At 44.4% G+C, this 19,067-nt stretch overlaps 1 protein-coding gene across 2 annotated transcripts in view; it reads right to left on the reverse strand.

Annotated features, from left to right (window-relative positions):
- The window catches only part of ADGB (androglobin), a 943,967-nt gene that overhangs the window by 58,265 nt on the left and 866,635 nt on the right, over positions 1 to 19,067 (reverse strand). For both annotated transcript variants that reach the window (XM_063917880.1, XM_063917881.1), the window contains one exon: positions 1,405 to 1,595. In XM_063917880.1, coding sequence (XP_063773950.1) covers positions 1,405 to 1,595 — 191 coding nt within the window. The remainder of the gene's footprint in view (positions 1 to 1,404; positions 1,596 to 19,067) is intronic.

A 19,067-nucleotide genomic window follows, 5' to 3' on the forward strand; every position in this document is an offset into this window, starting at 1 on the left:
AAAAGTAGCAGCCACATGGCTCCACAGGGTAAATAAGGCCCTACTCAAGCCACCAGGACATATGAAAGAAAAGACGAGGAGAGGTCCAACAAATGTGCCCTTGTCGTTACTATATTAGTGATTGTGTGTTCCTGTGTTAACCTGTGCTGTATCTGCTTTATCATATTACTTATGTATAAATTGTTTGTGTGTCAGATAGGAATAGTGGACCACAGTATTGCTGAGCCAGAAGTGGCTGTGTCTTTTGCTGCAGCCCCTTCTGCATCTCTATGCTATTTCTGTGGCCCATGGGCATCCTACTGAAATACCCACTTGCTGCGGCACTAATCCATCTCGAAACATACTTAAAAGCACCATCAAAATGTGCACCAGCCCTGTGGCAGACACAGTTTCTCCTTCTGAATATGGCCTCTGGTGTGAGCAGTTGGTTGTCAGGCCCGCATCTGGCTAGCCACCCCGTTACCTCCCAGGAATGCCCAATGAATTCCACAGACAGTGCATCAGATTCTGTTCTGCATCTCTAACCAGTAACAATGGCGACGCATGCACAGTGCAACTCGGACACATGCGCAAACGTAAAACATTGACCAATTTCAACAGACGTGGCCTCTGAGTCCATTTCTGAATCGGGCAAATTGTCTGTTGTCCCTGAGTTGTACAACAGCTCATTAAGTGTATTTAGGGCCTGTGTATTATAGTTAGTTAGGGTGTTGTGGGTGACACGTTGACATGCTCAGTGTGGCAGTAAATGTAGAACAGCCAGTGTGAGTGGGTTGTATTTTGTTGCAGGTGCTCTGTAACACTGTGCATAAGCTACAGTAAACCTCTTGTCCCTTTGTTTTGAGATATTGTAGGTTTGTGCATAATTGTCCATTTGTAGGCCTAGTCTGCCAAAATCCCATGGGTGCTAGGACAGACCATCTGTGTACCCGTTTGTATCATTCTCATGGGGCCAATTCTGTCTGTCACACGTGGGTGCTAGGGCAGACTTAGAGCTTTGCTCATATACTGATTTGGTTGTCAGACGGGCTCCTCTGCAAATGCTGCTAGCTGTTTTCACACAGTAAGATTTAAAATTGAAGTGATGTATTTCTTGCTGGGTTGACCTTATCTTGACTGAACTATCAATAACTTATAACCTTAACAATTGCTAATTGAAAAAAGTAGTATTATTAAATCCAAAGTACACTTTGCCCCAATACGCCAGGACAGACCTACTGAGTCCTAAGTTAAGTTTGCAACAGCAGTAATCACATTTGTCTGCTATCTGCTTTCTCCATAAATCATGTGTATGACATCTGTGTATACTATACTGTAATACATATCTCTTATAAAGATTAAAATACTTGTTATTTATGTCTAGTTTACCCTGAAATGACACACAGTGAATTATGAGCTATTTACCGGAGATTCAGGTCTTGAGGTCGGGGTTGACTGAAGTCTCTCTCTGTCTTTCTCCTTACCAGACCTTTCTTTTTCTGATCTCTCAGCTGTTCTCTCTTTACCTTTTCTGGCAGGCTTTGGAGTGTTTGTAGATTTCTGGTTCTCCACACTGTTATTTGTCTCTGACGTTTCCTCAGGCTGATCTACATATACTAGGAAAGAGACAGAGGTAACAACATTTAGCACTGGACACAAATGTTTCATAATGTTACACTACTCAAAATACAGCAAACAACACTTATTAAAATTGGTACACAGGTACTGTCGGTATGTTCTAACGGGTGGTGTTGCCAATAGCAATCATATTCTAGCAATCTGATTGTTACTACAGTTCAGAAATAAAAGCTAACAACTGATTGGCTGCAAAAATGTAGAGAAATTTTGTATAATTGTAATATTCTTTTTCTTCCAGGTTGAAACATTGGGGCAGATGTATTAACCTGTCCTAATAGGCATTCCTGGGGGGTAACTTAGCATGGCACCGATCCATCTCATGGGAGTACCATGGGAGTGTTGTGGGCATGTGATCTGACTTCATTCGTAGCATGCGAATGGAGATGGATCTTTTGCCCCCAGCATGTGGTGGGTGCAAGTCTCCATTCTATTGATGGCATCTGCGGATGAAAAAACAGGATGGGCCGACCTTGCCCTGTGCTGTGTGGCCCCCAACATGTGAGGAGATGGACGCAGATCTTGCAGATGAAACAATCTGCATCCGTGTCTGAATAACCCCCTAAGATTGGGAAAGGCAAATGTTACATTTAGTGTATAGACTTTCGACTTTAATAACTTTGTGAAGAAAATAAAACAACCTCCAATAATGAAATGGCTAGTGTTGGCACAGCTTTGCGGACACTGAGAACAATGGAGTAGATGGCTAGTGTTGGCACAGCTTTGCGGACACTGAGAACAATGGAGTAGATGGCTAGTGTTGGCACAGCTTTGCGGACACTGAGAACAATGGAGGAGATGGCTAGTTTTAGCAACGTTTTGTGGGGTATGGGACCCAAGTTAGGTCGACACTCATTAGGTCGACCACTGAAGGTCAACAGTGCCATTAGGTCAACATGCATTAGGTCGACATGGGTGTTAGGTCGACATGTACAAGGTCGACAGGTCAAAATGTCGACATGAGGTTTTTGACCATTTTTGGTGTCGTTTTCTCCATAAAGTGACGGGGAACCCAAATTAGTGCTCCGTTACCGCTTCACTCGGCACAGAATAGTGTTCCAATCGTAGTCCACGTGGATCGTTATGTATAAAAAAAATCCAAAAAAAATAATTTTTTAAGAACTCATGTCGAACTTTTGACCTGTAGACCTAGTACATGTCGACCTAACGGCCGTGTCGACCTAATGCATGTCGACCTAATGGCATTGTCGACCTAAGTTGTGTTGACCTAACAACCGTAACCCGTTTTGTGGACGCTGAGAATAATGGAGGAGATGACTAGTGTTGGCACAGCTTGCGGACGCTGAAACAATGGAGTAGATGGCTAGTGTTGGCACAGCTTTGCAGACACTGAGAACAATGGAGAAGATGGTTAGTGTTGGCCAGAGCCGGCCTTAGCTGTAGGCAGGCTTGGCATTTGCCTAGGGCATCCAAGCATGTCCCTGCAATATCTCATGCTGGGAGGGATAGTCTGCAAACTAACTGTTACTTTACAAATGTATTTGATCAGTACTTGTATACACTGCTGTTTACATTTGTCAAATAGAATGCACACTGTCCCTTAAAGTCCGTTAAACTCGACATGCTTGAATACCTCTGACTTGTAAGAGGTCAGACAGCAGAAGCCTGTTAACTGCAATTCCTGGACATGTGATATTTTCACTGACTAAGGTTATTACTGGATGGCTCCTTATGATACCACATGTGAATTTTTGAAGACTGCTTCACATAAATCTGACATCACCTATACTGCTTGTGCACATGGGGGAGGGGGACTCTGCCATCCTGTGTGTCCCTTATCCCTGTGCAAACCCCAGGTGTCTGCAGCGACATAACATGGGCAGTGTTCTCCCCACACTTTATTTCCTAGTCAGTCCATGCCGTAAAATTCCCCTGCCATCCAGTACTGTAACGTGGTTAGTAAGTTGCGTTGCACTATTTCTATATGAAACATCAGTGCAGCGTGACTTTCGGACACGTCAGACTGGAGGGCAGAGCATATCGCTCCCACAGTATAAAATAAAGGGCATGCAGTTGCCGGGAGTAACAGACACCAGCAAACACACTGAACAGTGAAGAGAATGGACAGTTGCTACGTTTGATACTGGTCTTTTTGTATAACCAGCAAGTGTGGCAGTATCTGGACATTACTGCTATCTGTTTCCAATGAGCAAGCGAAAATAAAGGGTGAGGCTTACAAAGGATGGCATACCCTGTGAGGTCACATCCCTTGTACGGGTGCCCCTTTAATGGGTGTGAGTGCAAGCACGCACCCACCCATCCTGCCACCCCCATCTCACAAAACGCAGTCATAAATTTTATAAAAAAAAGCTACTAGTATTACTAATATGGGGCATATATGTAAGGTGCATTACTGTGTGGCATTATGTGTATTAAGGGCATTACTAATGTGGGGCATACGTGTAAGGTGCACTACTGTGTAGAATTATGTGTATTATGGGCATTACTAATGTGGGGCATATGTGTAAGGTGCATTACTGTGTGGAATTATGTGTATTATGGGCATTACTGTGTGGCATTATGCAGGGTTGAACTGGTCCACAGGGTAACCCCCCCGGTGGGTCCCACTGCCTTAGTGTTGCTGGGTCAGATGCAGAACTAGCGGCGGTGCTAGGGGGGCACCAGACAAAATGTTGCCTAGGGCATCAAATTGGCTAGGGCTGGCTCTGGTGTTGGCACAGCTTTGTGGACACTGAGAACAATGGGGGAGATGGCTAGTGTTGGCGCAGCTTTGCAGACACTGAGAACAATGGAGAAGATGGCTAGTGTTGGCACAGCTTTGCAGACACTGAGAACAATGGTTAAGACGGCTAGTGTTGGCACAGTTTGCGGTCACTGAGAACAATAGGGGAGGTGGCTAGTTTTGCACAGCTTTGCGGACTCTGAGAACAATGGGGGAGATGGCTAGTGTTGGCACAGCTTTGCGGACACTGAGAACAACAGGGTAGAATGCTAGTTTTGCCACAGCTTTGTGGACACTGAGAACAATAGGGGAGGTGCCTAGTGTTGGCACAGCTTTGCTGACACTGAGAACAATATGAAAGATGGCTAGTGTTGGCACAGCTTTGCAGACAGTGAGAACAACAGGGTAGATGGCTAGTTTTGGCATAGCTTTGTGGACACTGAGAACAATAGGGGAGATGGCTAGTGTTGGCACAGCTTTGCGGACACTGAGAATAACTGAGGAGATCGCTAATGTTGGCACAGCTTTGCAGTAATGAAATGCCGCGCCAGGGTGCATGCAATCACACCCATGGGTCTGCTGTGTAAAACAAATGAATCACTGGTGCTAGCGTTTGCACATTCCCGCAATACACATGCCGCAATGTGAAAAGGTCACATCTGTATTTGCAGATGTTTCAGTAGTTCTGCAATTTTATATTTCTCTTCAGTTGACGAGGGTGAATATCAGTCCATGCTCATATTTGGTCAAATGAAAATTTACTGCACAATAAGCTTAGATGCAATATTAGCAATATGTTAAGTGAACAATGTGAATCCTCCATTGCTAAAAATATTGAACAAGAATAAATCAATGTCAGTGCTATTGGTAATGAAGCAAAGAAAAGTGGTGCTGATACAACCTCATCCAACTTATTTAGTATTAAAAGAATTAACAAAACATTATATCAAGGAGTGATCATGAAAAGAAAACACACAAAGGAATATCTTAGTAACCTACATAATGAAATCATGCATACAGTAATTTTATTGAAATTAATTTATTAATGGTAACCTAAAGTTTGCTTGACATCAGTCCAGAAGCGGCAAAAGAAGGAGGAAGAGCATGCAGTGCAAAATATACAGCACTCTGGGGTAAATGTATGAAGCAGTGATAAGAGCGGAGAAGTGAGCTAGTAGAGAAGTTGCCCATGGCAACCAATCAGCACTGAAGTAACATTTATAATTTGCTTACTATCAAATTAACAGAGCAGCTAATTGGTTGCCATGGGCAACTTCTCCACTGGCTCACTTCTCCACTCTTATCACTGCTTCATACATTTACCCCTCTGTCCTCCTTCGACTTCCTCTGATTACATACACTGCATGCTTTATGACATAAATCAGGGAACAAGCAGCACCTGGACCTTGGGTGTAGGATCACTGGGCCATCTGCTGACCATTACTGTATATGTATTACTTAAGAAGAAGAAAAAATACTTGTGACATACTGTACAATAATGTAGTGTAGGTTTTTCTCTATAAATCAATCTGATTACCTATGTGACTTTTCTCTAGACTTCATTATGTCTTACCCTCATTATATGGTTTTCTCTATAGTGACCTTTTTATGACATTAGTTTTTTTTATACTACATATTATTAGTAGCGGTTTTTATTTATAACACCTTTTAGGTCAGTTACATTTTTCTCATCAAAAAGTAAAGAGTATCTGTTGTTTTAAAATATATGTTAACAGCCTTTATATTCTTTATTTACATTTTGTTTAGATAAAACTTTGTTTCATTTTAATTCTGTTGAAGTAACATAGGAAATCACATCAAACATAAGGTACAGAAAAGGTAAATATTAAATCTGAAAGCATTTTGCAGAACTCTCTTGAGAGTACCTCTCACTTCAAATAACAACCTTAAGAATACTGTACGAAAGACTATATTTCTCCTCTGAAAACCACTATAAATACTGTAGAATTTAAATTTCAATAAAACTTAAATACTGGAGACAATAAATGCAAAACATCAACTATACACCCATCTGCCAGGCAGTGGCGGATTTCCCACCAAGCACGTGAGGAATGTCCGTAGGGGCACCACCTGGGGTGGGCGGCCTGGCAGCCGACCTTCCCCCCTTTTTAGTAGCAGCACCAGCAGGAGTCGTAGGCAGTGTCGGTCAGGTCTTTGAAGCATATCACTAATTCACCACTGCCACAGTCACTGGCGAATTTAGCTGGGGGTGGAGTGCCACGGTTTAGGGCCTGGGAGATGGAGCAAAGCACCTCCTCCATCTATGCTCACCTTTTCAGCGCTTCTGCGCCGTCTGTCACCACAATCCGAGTATTTCTTTATGTGACTGCCAGGCAGCAGATAGAGAGGTTACCACACCCACATACAGTGATCCCTGCAGCAGCTACTCTCTATGACATAGTAACCCGACGGCTCCCCTATGCAGACCGGATCCCTGGCTACTACAACATGGTCCTAGAACTCCATGGAGGGAGGTAAGAAACTATTGTCTGTCTGCCTGTGATGAGACTAAAAGTCACAGAACATCTTGTGAACTGGATGTGCTGGGACTTGTAGTGCCATCACAGCTAGAGAGGCCCTGACAATCCAAGTATACTGTACTAACATATTGCTTTATATACATATCCATTCTAGTAAAGGGACCTGACAAATATGACCTCAGTCTATCCCCAACACTGTCTCCCAATGTCAAGCCCTGGCTCTGACTGCTGCTGATCCAGTCCCCCCTTCCCGCTTCTCTCTGGCCTGTCCTCAATCCCCTTGCTCAGTCCACCAGCCCCCCTTCCCCCCTCCTGAACCACCAATGATCAAATGTCTAATTTCTATCATTTGTTACCCCCTACCACCTGATAATCAGAACAGCTGCTGATTCTTTATTTTGTTTTATGTAGCTCTATAGTAGCATTGGAGGGGGGCAATAATGTTGTGCCTATGTGTGGCACAAATTCGCCACTGCTGCCAGATGAATTGAATATCATTGATTATCTCATTATAATGACAGCTATGAAGTGGTGGGATGTATTAGGCAGCAAGTGTAGAGTCAGTTCTTAAAGTTAATGTATTGGAAGCAGAAAAAATGGGAAAGTGCAAGGATCTGAGCAAGTATGACAAGGGCCAAATTGTGATGGCTAGACGACTGGGTCAGACCATCTCCAAAATGGCAGGTCTTGTGGGTATTCCCAATATACAGTGGTTAATACCTACCAAAAATGGTCCAGGGAAGGACAAGAACTGGTGATAGGGTCATAGGCACCCAAGGTTTATTGATACATGTGGGGAGTGAAGGCTAGCCTGCCTGGCCCGATACAACAGAAGTGCTACTGTAGCACAAATAGTTTGAAAAATACTGGCTATGATGAAAAGATGTCAGAACACACAGAGCATCCCATGGGGCTGCATAGTCACAGACCAAACAGAGTGCCCATGGTGACCCATGTCCACCACCAAAAGAGCCTACAATAGGTACGGGAGCATTAGAACTGGACCATGGAACAATGGAAATCACATTGCTTTTACATCATGTGGATGGCCAGGTGTATGTGTGTCATATACATGGAGAAGGCACAAGGATTCACTATGGGGAAAAGACAAGCCAATGTGATTCTCTGGTCAATATTCTGCTGGGAAGCCTTGTGTCCTGGCATTTATGTGGATGTTACTTTGACACGTACCGTAACATGTACTGAAACATTATGCAAAAAAAATTGGGTATGAGAACCTTCTCCAAAGCGCTATATAACTGCTGCTGCGTCTCTTATAAGGGAATGCTGATCAGCCTATCAGCTATGTAATTAGTATATAGAACCAGGGTCCTTTAGAAACTCCCTCCTTCTGTAGTTTCTAAAGGACCCTGGTTCTATATACTATGTACCGAAACATTGTTACAGACCAAGTACACCCCTTCATGGCAACAGTATTCCCTGATGACAGTGGCCTCTTTCAGCAGGACAATGCAACCCTGCCACACTGCAAAGATTATTCAGGAATGTTTTGGGGAACATGACAAAGAGTTTGATTTGGCCCCCAAATTCCTCAGATCTCAATCTGACAGAGCATCTGCGGGATGTACTGGAAAAACAAGTCTGAGCCATGGAGGCTGCACATCACAATTTACAGGACGTAAAGGACCTGCTAAATTCTTGGTGCCAGATACCACAGGACACCTACACAGATCTTATGGATTCCATGCCTCGACATGTCAAAGCTGTTTTGGTGGCACGAGGGGGACATACACAATATTAGGCAGGTGGTTTTAATGTGACTGCTGATGGGTGTAGTGCATGTTTACTATGGATAAGTCATGGTTTGCCAAAGTGTACATTCACAAGATTATTTAAAAAAGTACACAGTATCAGTGGTTCAATGGGGTTCTAAGTAGTATCAACGATGGGTACACTCATTGACGGCGCTATCTGCATTAAAGACTGCCAGGCAGTGAATTCACTATAGTTCTGATGCAGAGTTGAATGCTTTATTTGCAATTCAACCATCCCTATCCTATCGTTGGTTTGCTTATCATTATCATCAGCAGCGCATTTATCCTGCAAAACTCATATTTGCTCAGTCTTGGTTTTGGAGCATGCAAACCATAAAAACATGCATGTTGGACTCTGCAAACAGGTGTATATTTAATGAAGAATCAGGTCCCATGTGAATTGGGCGAAAACAGCAAACTGGACAAGGTAAAACAGTGATCAAATCGCATTTAAGTGTATACTGTATAAAGAATGTGAAAATAAAAATCATTATACCAAATGATACTGTAACCAGGGCCGGTTTCAGGCACGTTCCACTGGAGCGGCCGAACAGGGCACCAGCTATTTAAGGGCGGCTGCCCATTTCAAACATGGTGCCGGCCATCAGCCAATCAGGGCTCACGGCTCGGCAGCAGCGGCTTCTGATTGGCTGACGGGCCGCGAGGTCTGATTGGCTCGAGGACCGGCGCCATATTTCAGATGACCGGCGCCGGAGAGCAGCCGCAGCTCCGCAGACATCGCGGTGGGTCACGCACGGGTGAGTCTGATCCGGGGTTTGAGGGCGGTATGGGTGTCCTTTGTCCCTGCTGCCGTAGCTCGATCCCCTGCTGCCGTAGCTCGATCCCCTGCAGCCTGCATGTAGCTGAGGTCCCGGGAGCAAACCTCCCATACCTCAGCATTCTGAACACTGCGCACCGCCCGTTCCTCTCCGCACTTGGATACAGTTATCTGGCACTGGGGGCATTTTTGTATCTGGCAGCACTGTGCGGGCAATTTTGTATATGGCAGCACTGTGGGGGCATTTTTGTATCTGGCAGCACTGTGGGGGCATTAGTGTATCTGGCAGCACTGTGGGGGCATTAGTGTATCTGGCATTCACTGTGGGGGCATTTGTGTATCTGGCATTCACTGTGGGGGCATTTGTGTATCTGGCATTCACTGTGGGGGCATTTGTGTATCTGGCAGCACTTTGGGGGCATAGCTGCACTGTGGGGGCATATCTGCACTGTGGGGGCATGTATGTATCTGGCACTGTGGGGGCATATCTGCACTGTGGGGACATGTATGTATCTGGCACTGTGGGGGCATGTATGTATCTGGCACTGTGGGGGCATATCAGCACTGTGGGGGCATTTATGTATCTGGCACTGTGGGGGCATTTATGTATCTGGCACTGTGGGGGCATAGCTGCACTGTGGGGACATGTATGTATCTGGCACTGTGGGGGCATGTATGTATCTGGCACTGTGAGGGCATATCTGCACTGTGGGGGCATGTATGTATCTGGCACTGTGGGGGCATGTATGTATCTGGCACTGTGGGGGCATATCAGCACTGTGGGGGTATGTATCTGGCATTGTGGGGGCATTTATGTATCTGACACTGTGGGGGCATATCTGCACTGTGGGGGCATTTATGTATTTGGCACTGTGGGGGCATATCTGCACTGTGGGGCATTTATGTATCTGGCACTGTGGGGGTATTTATGTATCTGGCACTGTGGGGGCATATCTGCACTGTGGGGTCATTTATGTATCTGGAACTGTGGGGACATATCTGGCACTGTGTGGCCATTTAAGTATCTGGCACTGCTGGGGGGCATGTCATGTGTAGCTGGCACTGCTGGGGGTCATGTCATGTGTAGCTGGCACTGCATATCATGTCTATCTGGCACTGCACATTATGTGTATCTGTCACTATACTGGAGACATTATGTGTAAGGAACACTACTGTGGCTGTTATGTGTAAGGCTGCTAATTGTGTGCGTAGAGGGGGTGTGAAAATATATTTATTTATAGTTTGGTGATATGAAGTTACGAGGCCACGCCCACTTTTCCTGAGACCACACACTTTTCCAGGAGCGCGCGCGAAGGAGAGGGGGGGGGCACTTTCACATTTTCTCGCTCAGGGTGCTAGTAGGCCTGGAGCCGGCCCTGACTGTAACACACTCACCTGCAATAGATCAAGTGGAATTTAAACAGCCCTACAGTATTTGTAAACATTTATGATAGGAATAATATAAATGCAAACACAAAAAACACACGCAGTAATGTTGTTATAACGCTACATTAAATAGTTTTACCAATAAAAATACAATGACTTACGCTCTAGGTGGCACTGTTACATTATGTTTTTCACATGTTCCAAATACAATTAAACCAAAAAAATTCCACCTCTACTGCATTTGGTCATTTAATTTCCAAATGCTGCATTGGCATGGTGAATTATGTTATCTTAAAATAGTTGAAGACATTGCATTACAAAATAAACCAAAATTTTGCATAGCAGCAGTAAAGCAGAGGTTTTTTTTTTATATACAGTATATATAAATATTTTATTTACTTTTCTTTTCTTATAAAAGCTATTTATAACACATACAGTACATTTTATGTTTAATAAAGGAGAAACCAGTTCTAAAGGTTGTCATTAGACATAATTAAATAAACCATATTCATTTTGTCATGTAAACGATGTGTGAAAACATTATTGAAGGGTCATATCACAATGGATGTTTTTGTGGCTGCTGTATGCATTTGCTACTGGGGGTAGCCAATGCATACAGGAAGCAACAAACAATCAACATTTTTCAGTTACATCTTCAGGATTCATCTAAGAGAAAATACATGACTGGGATCTATTATGTGACATGTGAGTCCTTCTACTTATGGATACACAGGGTCTGATTTAGAGGTGGGCGCTAAAGCAGTGATGGGGAACCTTTGGCACTCCAGCTTTTGTTGAACTACACATCCCAGGATGCCCTGCTACAGTTTTAGCATGGCCAAATAGCAAAACTGTATCAGGGCATGCTGGGATGTGTAGTTCAACAACAGCTGGAGTGCCAAAGGTTTCCCATCACTGTGCTAATTAGGCGCCACTGTGACTTTTTAACATCGGTCATTTTTATCGAAAAGTAGATTTTTATGGGGGGTTAAAGAAAAAAAGAGAAAGGGGGGGTCAAGAAGGAGAAAGGGGACGGGTCAAGATTCCAGAAACACACAGGAAATCGCATGTCATGTAAATATTAACAACACGTAGAACAAATACATAAACAGCAATAAAACGGAAAGCTCCTATAGACAGATAATGAAATGCATAGATAGCATAAACATTACAGCAAAGCAACACAATAACCTAGGGAGAATTTAAGTATCATTTATAGAGTCAGAGTCTCTCTCACTGAAGCTAAATTGGAGGGGGTCAGTCTGAGAAGATTGGGGAAAATACTGAGCACCCTCTCCTTCTGTAGTGAATACATACCAGTATAACCAATGAACTAAAGGGTAGGTTGCTGAGTAGGAATAAGGCAAACATTCCATCTCCATAACAAAGTAGAAATTCACTTTCTGTACAACCTTAATAAAGATGGTGGAGCAGGTTGTTTCAAAATCTGAGCTAAAGCCGCACGTGCTGCTATAAGGATGTGTCCAAGAACATACTGTATATGGGGGGTCATTCCGAGTTGTTCACTCGTTGCCGATTTTCGCAACGGAGCGATTAAGGCAAAAATGCGCATGCGCATTGTTCGCAGTGCGCATGCGGTTAGTATTTTAGCACAAAACTTAGTAGATTTACTCACGTCCGAACAAAGATTTTTCATCATTGAAGTGATCGGAGTATGATTGACAGGAAGTGGGTGTTTCTGGGCGGAAACTGGACGTTTTCTGGGAGTGTGCGGAAAAACGCAGGCGTGCCAGGATAAAACGCGGGAATGTCTGGAGAAACGGGGGAGTGGCTGGCCGAACACAGGGCGTGTTTGTGACGTCAAAGCAGGAACGAAACGGCCTGAGCTGATCGCAATCTGTGAGTAGGTCTGGAGCTACTCAGAAACTGCTAAGAATTTTCTATTCGCAATTCTGCGAATCTTTCGTTCGCAATTCTGCTAAGCTAAGATACACTCCCAGAGGGTGGCGGCCTAGCATGTGCAATGCTGCTAAAATCTGCTAGCGAGCGAACAACTCGGAATGACCCCCATGAGACGGAATAGCATCCAGAACTACATTTAATAAAGCTAAGGCAGGAATAGGAGAAAGCGACACGTTTAGTACTTTGTTTATTAATCCAAAGACATCCAACCAGAACGTGCTGATGATAGGACAGGTTCAGAATATATGGAATACATGGCCTATTTCACCGCACTGTCGCCGGCAAAGTGAGGGCCAAAATGTATGTAGTCTGCATGGTGTTAAATAAAGTCTGTGGAGTAATTTAATATGCATTTCAGTGTGGTTTAAGCCACTGTGACAATTTTCTGAGTCGCAGCGGTGCTAATATGTAAATGATATTACAGCCTCCCTCTTGTGTACTAGCGTGTGCCGGACTGTGCTAGCCCTGAGACACCCATTGCCTGTAGACAGTGCAACTGCCAGCAGAGGTTCTGAACACTGCACCATCGGCGCATAATCGCGTGCACCATCGGCACTTGTACAAGCCTACGGCACGTGTATTGTTTCATTCTGAAATTTCTCTAAACATGGCCTCAGTGGCTGTGGACCTGCATTTGGGTACACAGCCGAGTTCACTGACATGTCATGACAGTCCCATAACATGCCCATGAGATGGCCTTTTATTGTGTTTACTCTTCAGGCCGCCTCCCATTCATAGCCCAGGAATGCCCATGGTTTTGCTCCCCCAGTTCTAATGCTAGCGAATCTATTCTACAGCGGGCTCTCAGTACAGTCAAAGGTACACACACATCGTCATGGTTTTCAGGTCTTCGCTGTGCAAGCATCGGCACTGCATCCACCTCTGAATCAGGCACACACAGGCAATGTATGGAGGCAGAGTTTTTCATGTTGTGACACATTGTGGTAGAAAGGATGAACAGGGAACTCAGAACTTCCCGATTCATTGGTGCAGTTATGAAACAGACATACAGGTATGTAGAATGTAAACTCTCAGGTAGGGCCTACTTTCCTCTTGTTCTTCCCTTGCACTATCCTTGTGCTCCTTGTCTAGTGTCAGCAATTTGACATAAGAAGATCATGAGAGCCATGGGAGTACCTAATAGTGCAGGGACGTGCGGTGAGCTAAATGGCTCAGGAGGCACTGGCTGACCCCAGAGCCAGGTTTACATGCAATATATGAGCCAAAGGGTGCATCTGGTCATTATACACAGGTGCAGCAGTATAAACTCCTGGAAATTTGGTGAGTTTTGATCAGAGATGTGCGGAAAAGATAAGCAGGTGAGGCACTGCCTCACCTGCCATAGACTTTTTACCCCAGAGTTTATGCAGTAAAATTTATTAGAATAATGCAAAGAAGATATTTCAAACAAATTATTAGTATTTTTCATATACTTTAGTCAGTCAAAACTCTGATTTAATCGTAAGTATGACATGAAAAACTCTGCCTCACCCCACCGCACGTCACTGCTATAGTGGGCAGGGCCTGATCAACCAATAGTCTGATCAGGCTGCAGCCTGGAACGCTGGGTCCTGGGGCACAATAGAGTACCTAGGTTTCTATTTTTTTTTCTTCTTTTTTACCTCTAAGCGGCGACACCGACACTCATTTCTGCCATCGCCACTCATCTTCCCTAAGCTGTCAAACAAACAAATGATCTTTCTTGCGCTTATACTAGATAGCAGCCTTTAATCCCACAAAAGAAACCTTCACCGTGGTTTCAACATAGCACAAAACACAGAAAGTGTGAGAAAAAGTGGCGCAACTAGACACTTCTAGAGACGTTGATAAGAATTGCTTACACACAAGTGGTGTTAAATGCAAATGGATAACGATACACCTTCCATATGACGAAGGATTTAACATCCGAAAAGCGCTCAAGCTGGGACTGTTTGTGCTGGACTGACGGGAGCTCTGGAAGGATACACCTGACAGCGTGGGGATATTCCCAAATAATCGGGATTGGTGGTGACTATACATCTACGCCTGCTGGCTGCTGTCTCCTATAGCCCCTGATATCCATGCAACATTTCTCTGTTGTTATGCTGTGTTTTAACCTATGTTTGTGAGTGTCTCTATTAAAATACTAGTTTTTTACCTATATACAGACGGTATTGCACTATTCCAATTTTTTTATTTTTAAGTGCTTATTGGAGTCCGTACGTCCTGTATCTCCGTGAAGTGGAAGCAGTTATATACAAAGTATATGGTTTCTACATGCAAATATACCATCTATGCCATGTGAGTGGGACCAGTAACGAATAAAAGAAACACCATCTGATTTTATTGGATTACACTATGTTCTGTGTCCTTTTATTTTTATAGTATCCACATATATGGAAGGTGTATCGTTATCCATTTGCATTTAACACCACTAGTGTGTAAGCAATTCTTATCAACGTCTCTAGAAGTGTCTAGTTGCGCCACTTTTTCTCACACTTTCTGTGTTTTGCCCTAAGCTGTCATTGGTGCCGCCCCTGGTTTCAAGGACGCGGGCCCTGTCTGTCACTAACACCCAGGCTAAGATATGCAGGCAGCTAACAGCAAATCTGATGCTGTCAGCTGCCCTTGTGCGGTACTTACTCTCAGTCAGCTTGGTCTCGTGAGATTACCACATCTCATGAGATCAGGATAAGCACACAGACTGCAACTGCAGCTAACAGCATTGCTTATGCTGCCGGCTGCCTGCTGTTAAGACCTAAAGAAGTAAGAAGAAATACAATTTGTATCAGCAAACAATAACTGAATTTGTAGTAAATTTTGACACATAGGGGGTAATTCCAAGTTGATCGCAGCAACAAGTTTGTTAGCAATTGGGCAAAACCATGTGCACTGCAGGGGGGGGGGGGGGGGCAGATATAACATTTGCAGAGAGAGTTAGATTTGAGTGGGTTATTTTGTTTCTGTGCAGGGTAAATACTGGCTGCTTTATTTTTACACTGCAAATTAGATTGCAGATTGAACACACCCCACCCAAATCTAACCCTCTCTGCACATGTTAAACCTGCCTCCCCTGCAGTGCACATGGTTTTGCCCGACTGCTAACAAAAATCCTGCTGCGATCAACTTGGAATTACCCCCATAATTACAGATGTTTAGCTGAATATGAGCGAAACAATTGGTGGTGGGGAAAGGGGGTAACGGCCACTTCTGTGTTAGCCTAGGGCGGCTGGAACCCTTAATCAGGCCCTGATTGTGGGTGTGGGAGGTGCCATTGCAATAGGGTCCTGAGGCTTAGGGGGGTCCAGACCAAGCTTATAAAGTTGTATACCGAGTTAACAAAATTGGCTGCTAAAAACTGGGTCTGGCCAATTGCCTGGGCATGAAAAAGGGGGGACTCTTCGGTAGAGATGTGTGAGCTCAGTTATCTGTAATCATAGCCCACCTGAACTTCAGGAATCTGAGTGAACCCAGTCAGATTCCAAAACGAGGCAAAATGTCATCTTCCCGGTGTCGGATCTTGTGTGTTTTGGATCAATATAAGTACCTCCCACAATGGTTTGGACGCCATTTCACACAGGATCGCCGGAGAGAGAGCACACTGGACTGCCAGGGCATTATATTCTTTACTGGTGTACAAACCCAGAGCTCCTCCTTATATACAGGGCAGCATTCATTGGCATTAGCCATTTATTGGTGCACTGCACAGATACACTGGTGCATTACCTCTGTACTGGTGCCCCCTGGTGCTGTAACTGCGTACTTTGGGGGTAATTCCAAGTTGATCGCAGCAGGATTTTTGATAGCAATTGGGCAAAACCATGTGCACTGCAGGGGAGGCAGATATAACATGTGCAAAAAGAGTTAGATTTGGGTGGGTTATTTTATTTCTGTGCAGGGTAAATACTGGCTGCTTTATTTTTACACTGCAAATTAGATTGCAGATTGAACACACCCCACCCAAATCTAACTCTCTCTGCACGTTATCTCTGCCTCCCCTGCAGTGCACATGGTTTTGCCCAATTGCTAACAAAAATCCTGCTGCGATCAACTTGGAATTACCCCCAAAATGGGCCTAATTCAGGTTTGTTAGCAAACCAAAAAAGCACACTAATGGGCAAAACCATTTTGCACTGAAGGTGGGGCATATGTAACATAAGCAGTGAGATTTAAACAAACCTGAATAACCCCATATAAGTGCAGTGAGTCGCAGCAGTCAATGTGTAAAAAAAAAAGCCAGACAGTGGCACTGTGTTACAATAACATACTGTAATAATATTAACACTGTGTGTGTCACAGTGTGAAGTTGTTGTCATTTATTAAAAAAACAGAAACAATTTGTTTTTCTAAAACTTGGATGTGTCCAGGGCCAGGTAGTCGCACTGTGTTATAATAACACTCAGTAGGTGCCATACTACTGCATTAATAATATAAGTACTGTATGAGTTGCAGTGTGAAGTTGTTGTTAAAACAAAAAAAAAGTTGTTTTTTTATTTTCTAAAACTTATGTATGTTCAGGGCCAGGCAGTGGCACTGTGTTACAATATCGCTCAGTGGTGGTCATTCCGAATTGTTCGCTCGCTAGCTGCTTTTAGCAGCATTGCAAACGCTAGGCCGCCACCCTCTGGGAGTGTATCTTAGCTTAGCAGAATTGCGAACGAAAGATTAGCAGAATTGCTACTAAAAATTTTCATGCAGTTTCTGAGTAGCTCCAGACCTACTCCTAGATTGCGATCACCTCAGTCCGTTTAGTTCCTGGTTTGACGTCACAAACACACCCTGCGTTCGGCGAGCCACTCCCCCATTTCTCCAGCCACTCCTGCATTTTTTCCAGGCATGCCTTTGTTTTTTAGCACACTCCCGGAAAACGGCCAGTTTCCGCCCAGAAACACCCACTTCCTGTCAATCACACTACGATCACTCGAGCGATGAAAAAACGTCGCTCGAGCTTGAGCAAATCTCCAAAGTTTTGTGTTAAATTAGTGAACGCATGTGCACTGCGTACCATGCGCATGCGCATTTTCCACCTAATCGCTCCGTTGCGAAAAACGGCAACGAGCGAACAACTCGGAATGACCACCAGTAGGTGCAGAGCCACTGTGTTAATAATTAGAGATGTGCACTTGAAATTTTTCGGGTTTTGTGTTTTGGTTTTGGGTTCGGTTCCGCGGCCGTGTTTTGGGTTCGACCGCGTTTTGGCAAAACCTCACCGAATTTTTTTTGTCGGATTCGGGTGTGTTTTGGATTCGGGTGTTTTTTTCAAAAAACACTAAAAAACAGCTTAAATCATAGAATGTGTTGGTCATTTTGATCCCAAAGTATTATTAACCTCAAAAACCATAATTTCCACTCATTTTCAGTCTATTCTGAACATCTCACACCTCACAATATTATTTTTAGTCCTAAAATTTGCACCGAGGTCGCTGGATGACTAAGCTAAGCGACCCTAGTGGCCGACACAAACACCTGGCCCATCTAGGAGTGGCACTGCAGTGTCACGCAGGATGGCCCTTCCAAAAAACCCTCCCCAAACAGCACATGACGCAAAGAAGAAAAAAAGAGGCGCAATGAGGTAGCTGTGTGAGTAAGATAAGCGACCCTAGTGGCCGACACAAACACCTGGCCCATCTAGGAGTGGCACTGCAGTGTCACGCAGGATGGCCCTTCCAAAAAACACTCCCCAAACAGCACATGACGCAAAGAAGAAAAAAAGAGGCGCAATGAGGTAGCTGTGTGAGTAAGATAAGCGACCCTAGTGGCCGACACAAACACCTGGCCCATCTAGGAGTGGCACTGCAGTGTCACGCAGGATGGCCCTTCCAAAAAACACTCCCCAAACAGCACATGACGCAAAGAAGAAAAAAAGAGGCGCAATGAGGTAGCTGTGTGAGTAAGATAAGCGACCCTAGTGGCCGACACAAACACCTGGCCCATCTAGGAGTGGCACTGCAGTGTCACGCAGGATGGCCCTTCCAAAAAACACTCCCCAAACAGCACATGACGCAAAGAAGAAAAAAAGAGGCGCAATGAGGTAGCTGTGTGAGTAAGCTAAGCGACCCTAGTGGCCGACACAAACACCTGGCCCATCTAGGAGTGGCACTGCAGTGTCACGCAGGATGGCCCTTCCAAAAAACACTCCCCAAACAGCACATGACGCAAAGAAGAAAAAAAGAGGCGCAATGAGGTAGCTGTGTGAGTAAGCTAAGCGACCCTAGTGGCCGACACAAACACCTGGCCCATCTAGGAGTGGCACTGCAGTGTCACGCAGGATGGCCCTTCCAAAAAACACTCCCCAAACAGCACATGACGCAAATAAAAATGAAAGAAAAAAGAGGTGCAAGATGGAATTGTCCTTGGGCCCTCCCACCCACCCTTATGTTGTATAAACAGGACATGCACACTTTAAC

The sequence above is a fragment of the Pseudophryne corroboree genome, chromosome 4, assembly GCF_028390025.1.
Source record: "Pseudophryne corroboree isolate aPseCor3 chromosome 4, aPseCor3.hap2, whole genome shotgun sequence".
Taxonomy (NCBI): Eukaryota; Metazoa; Chordata; class Amphibia; order Anura; family Myobatrachidae; genus Pseudophryne; species Pseudophryne corroboree.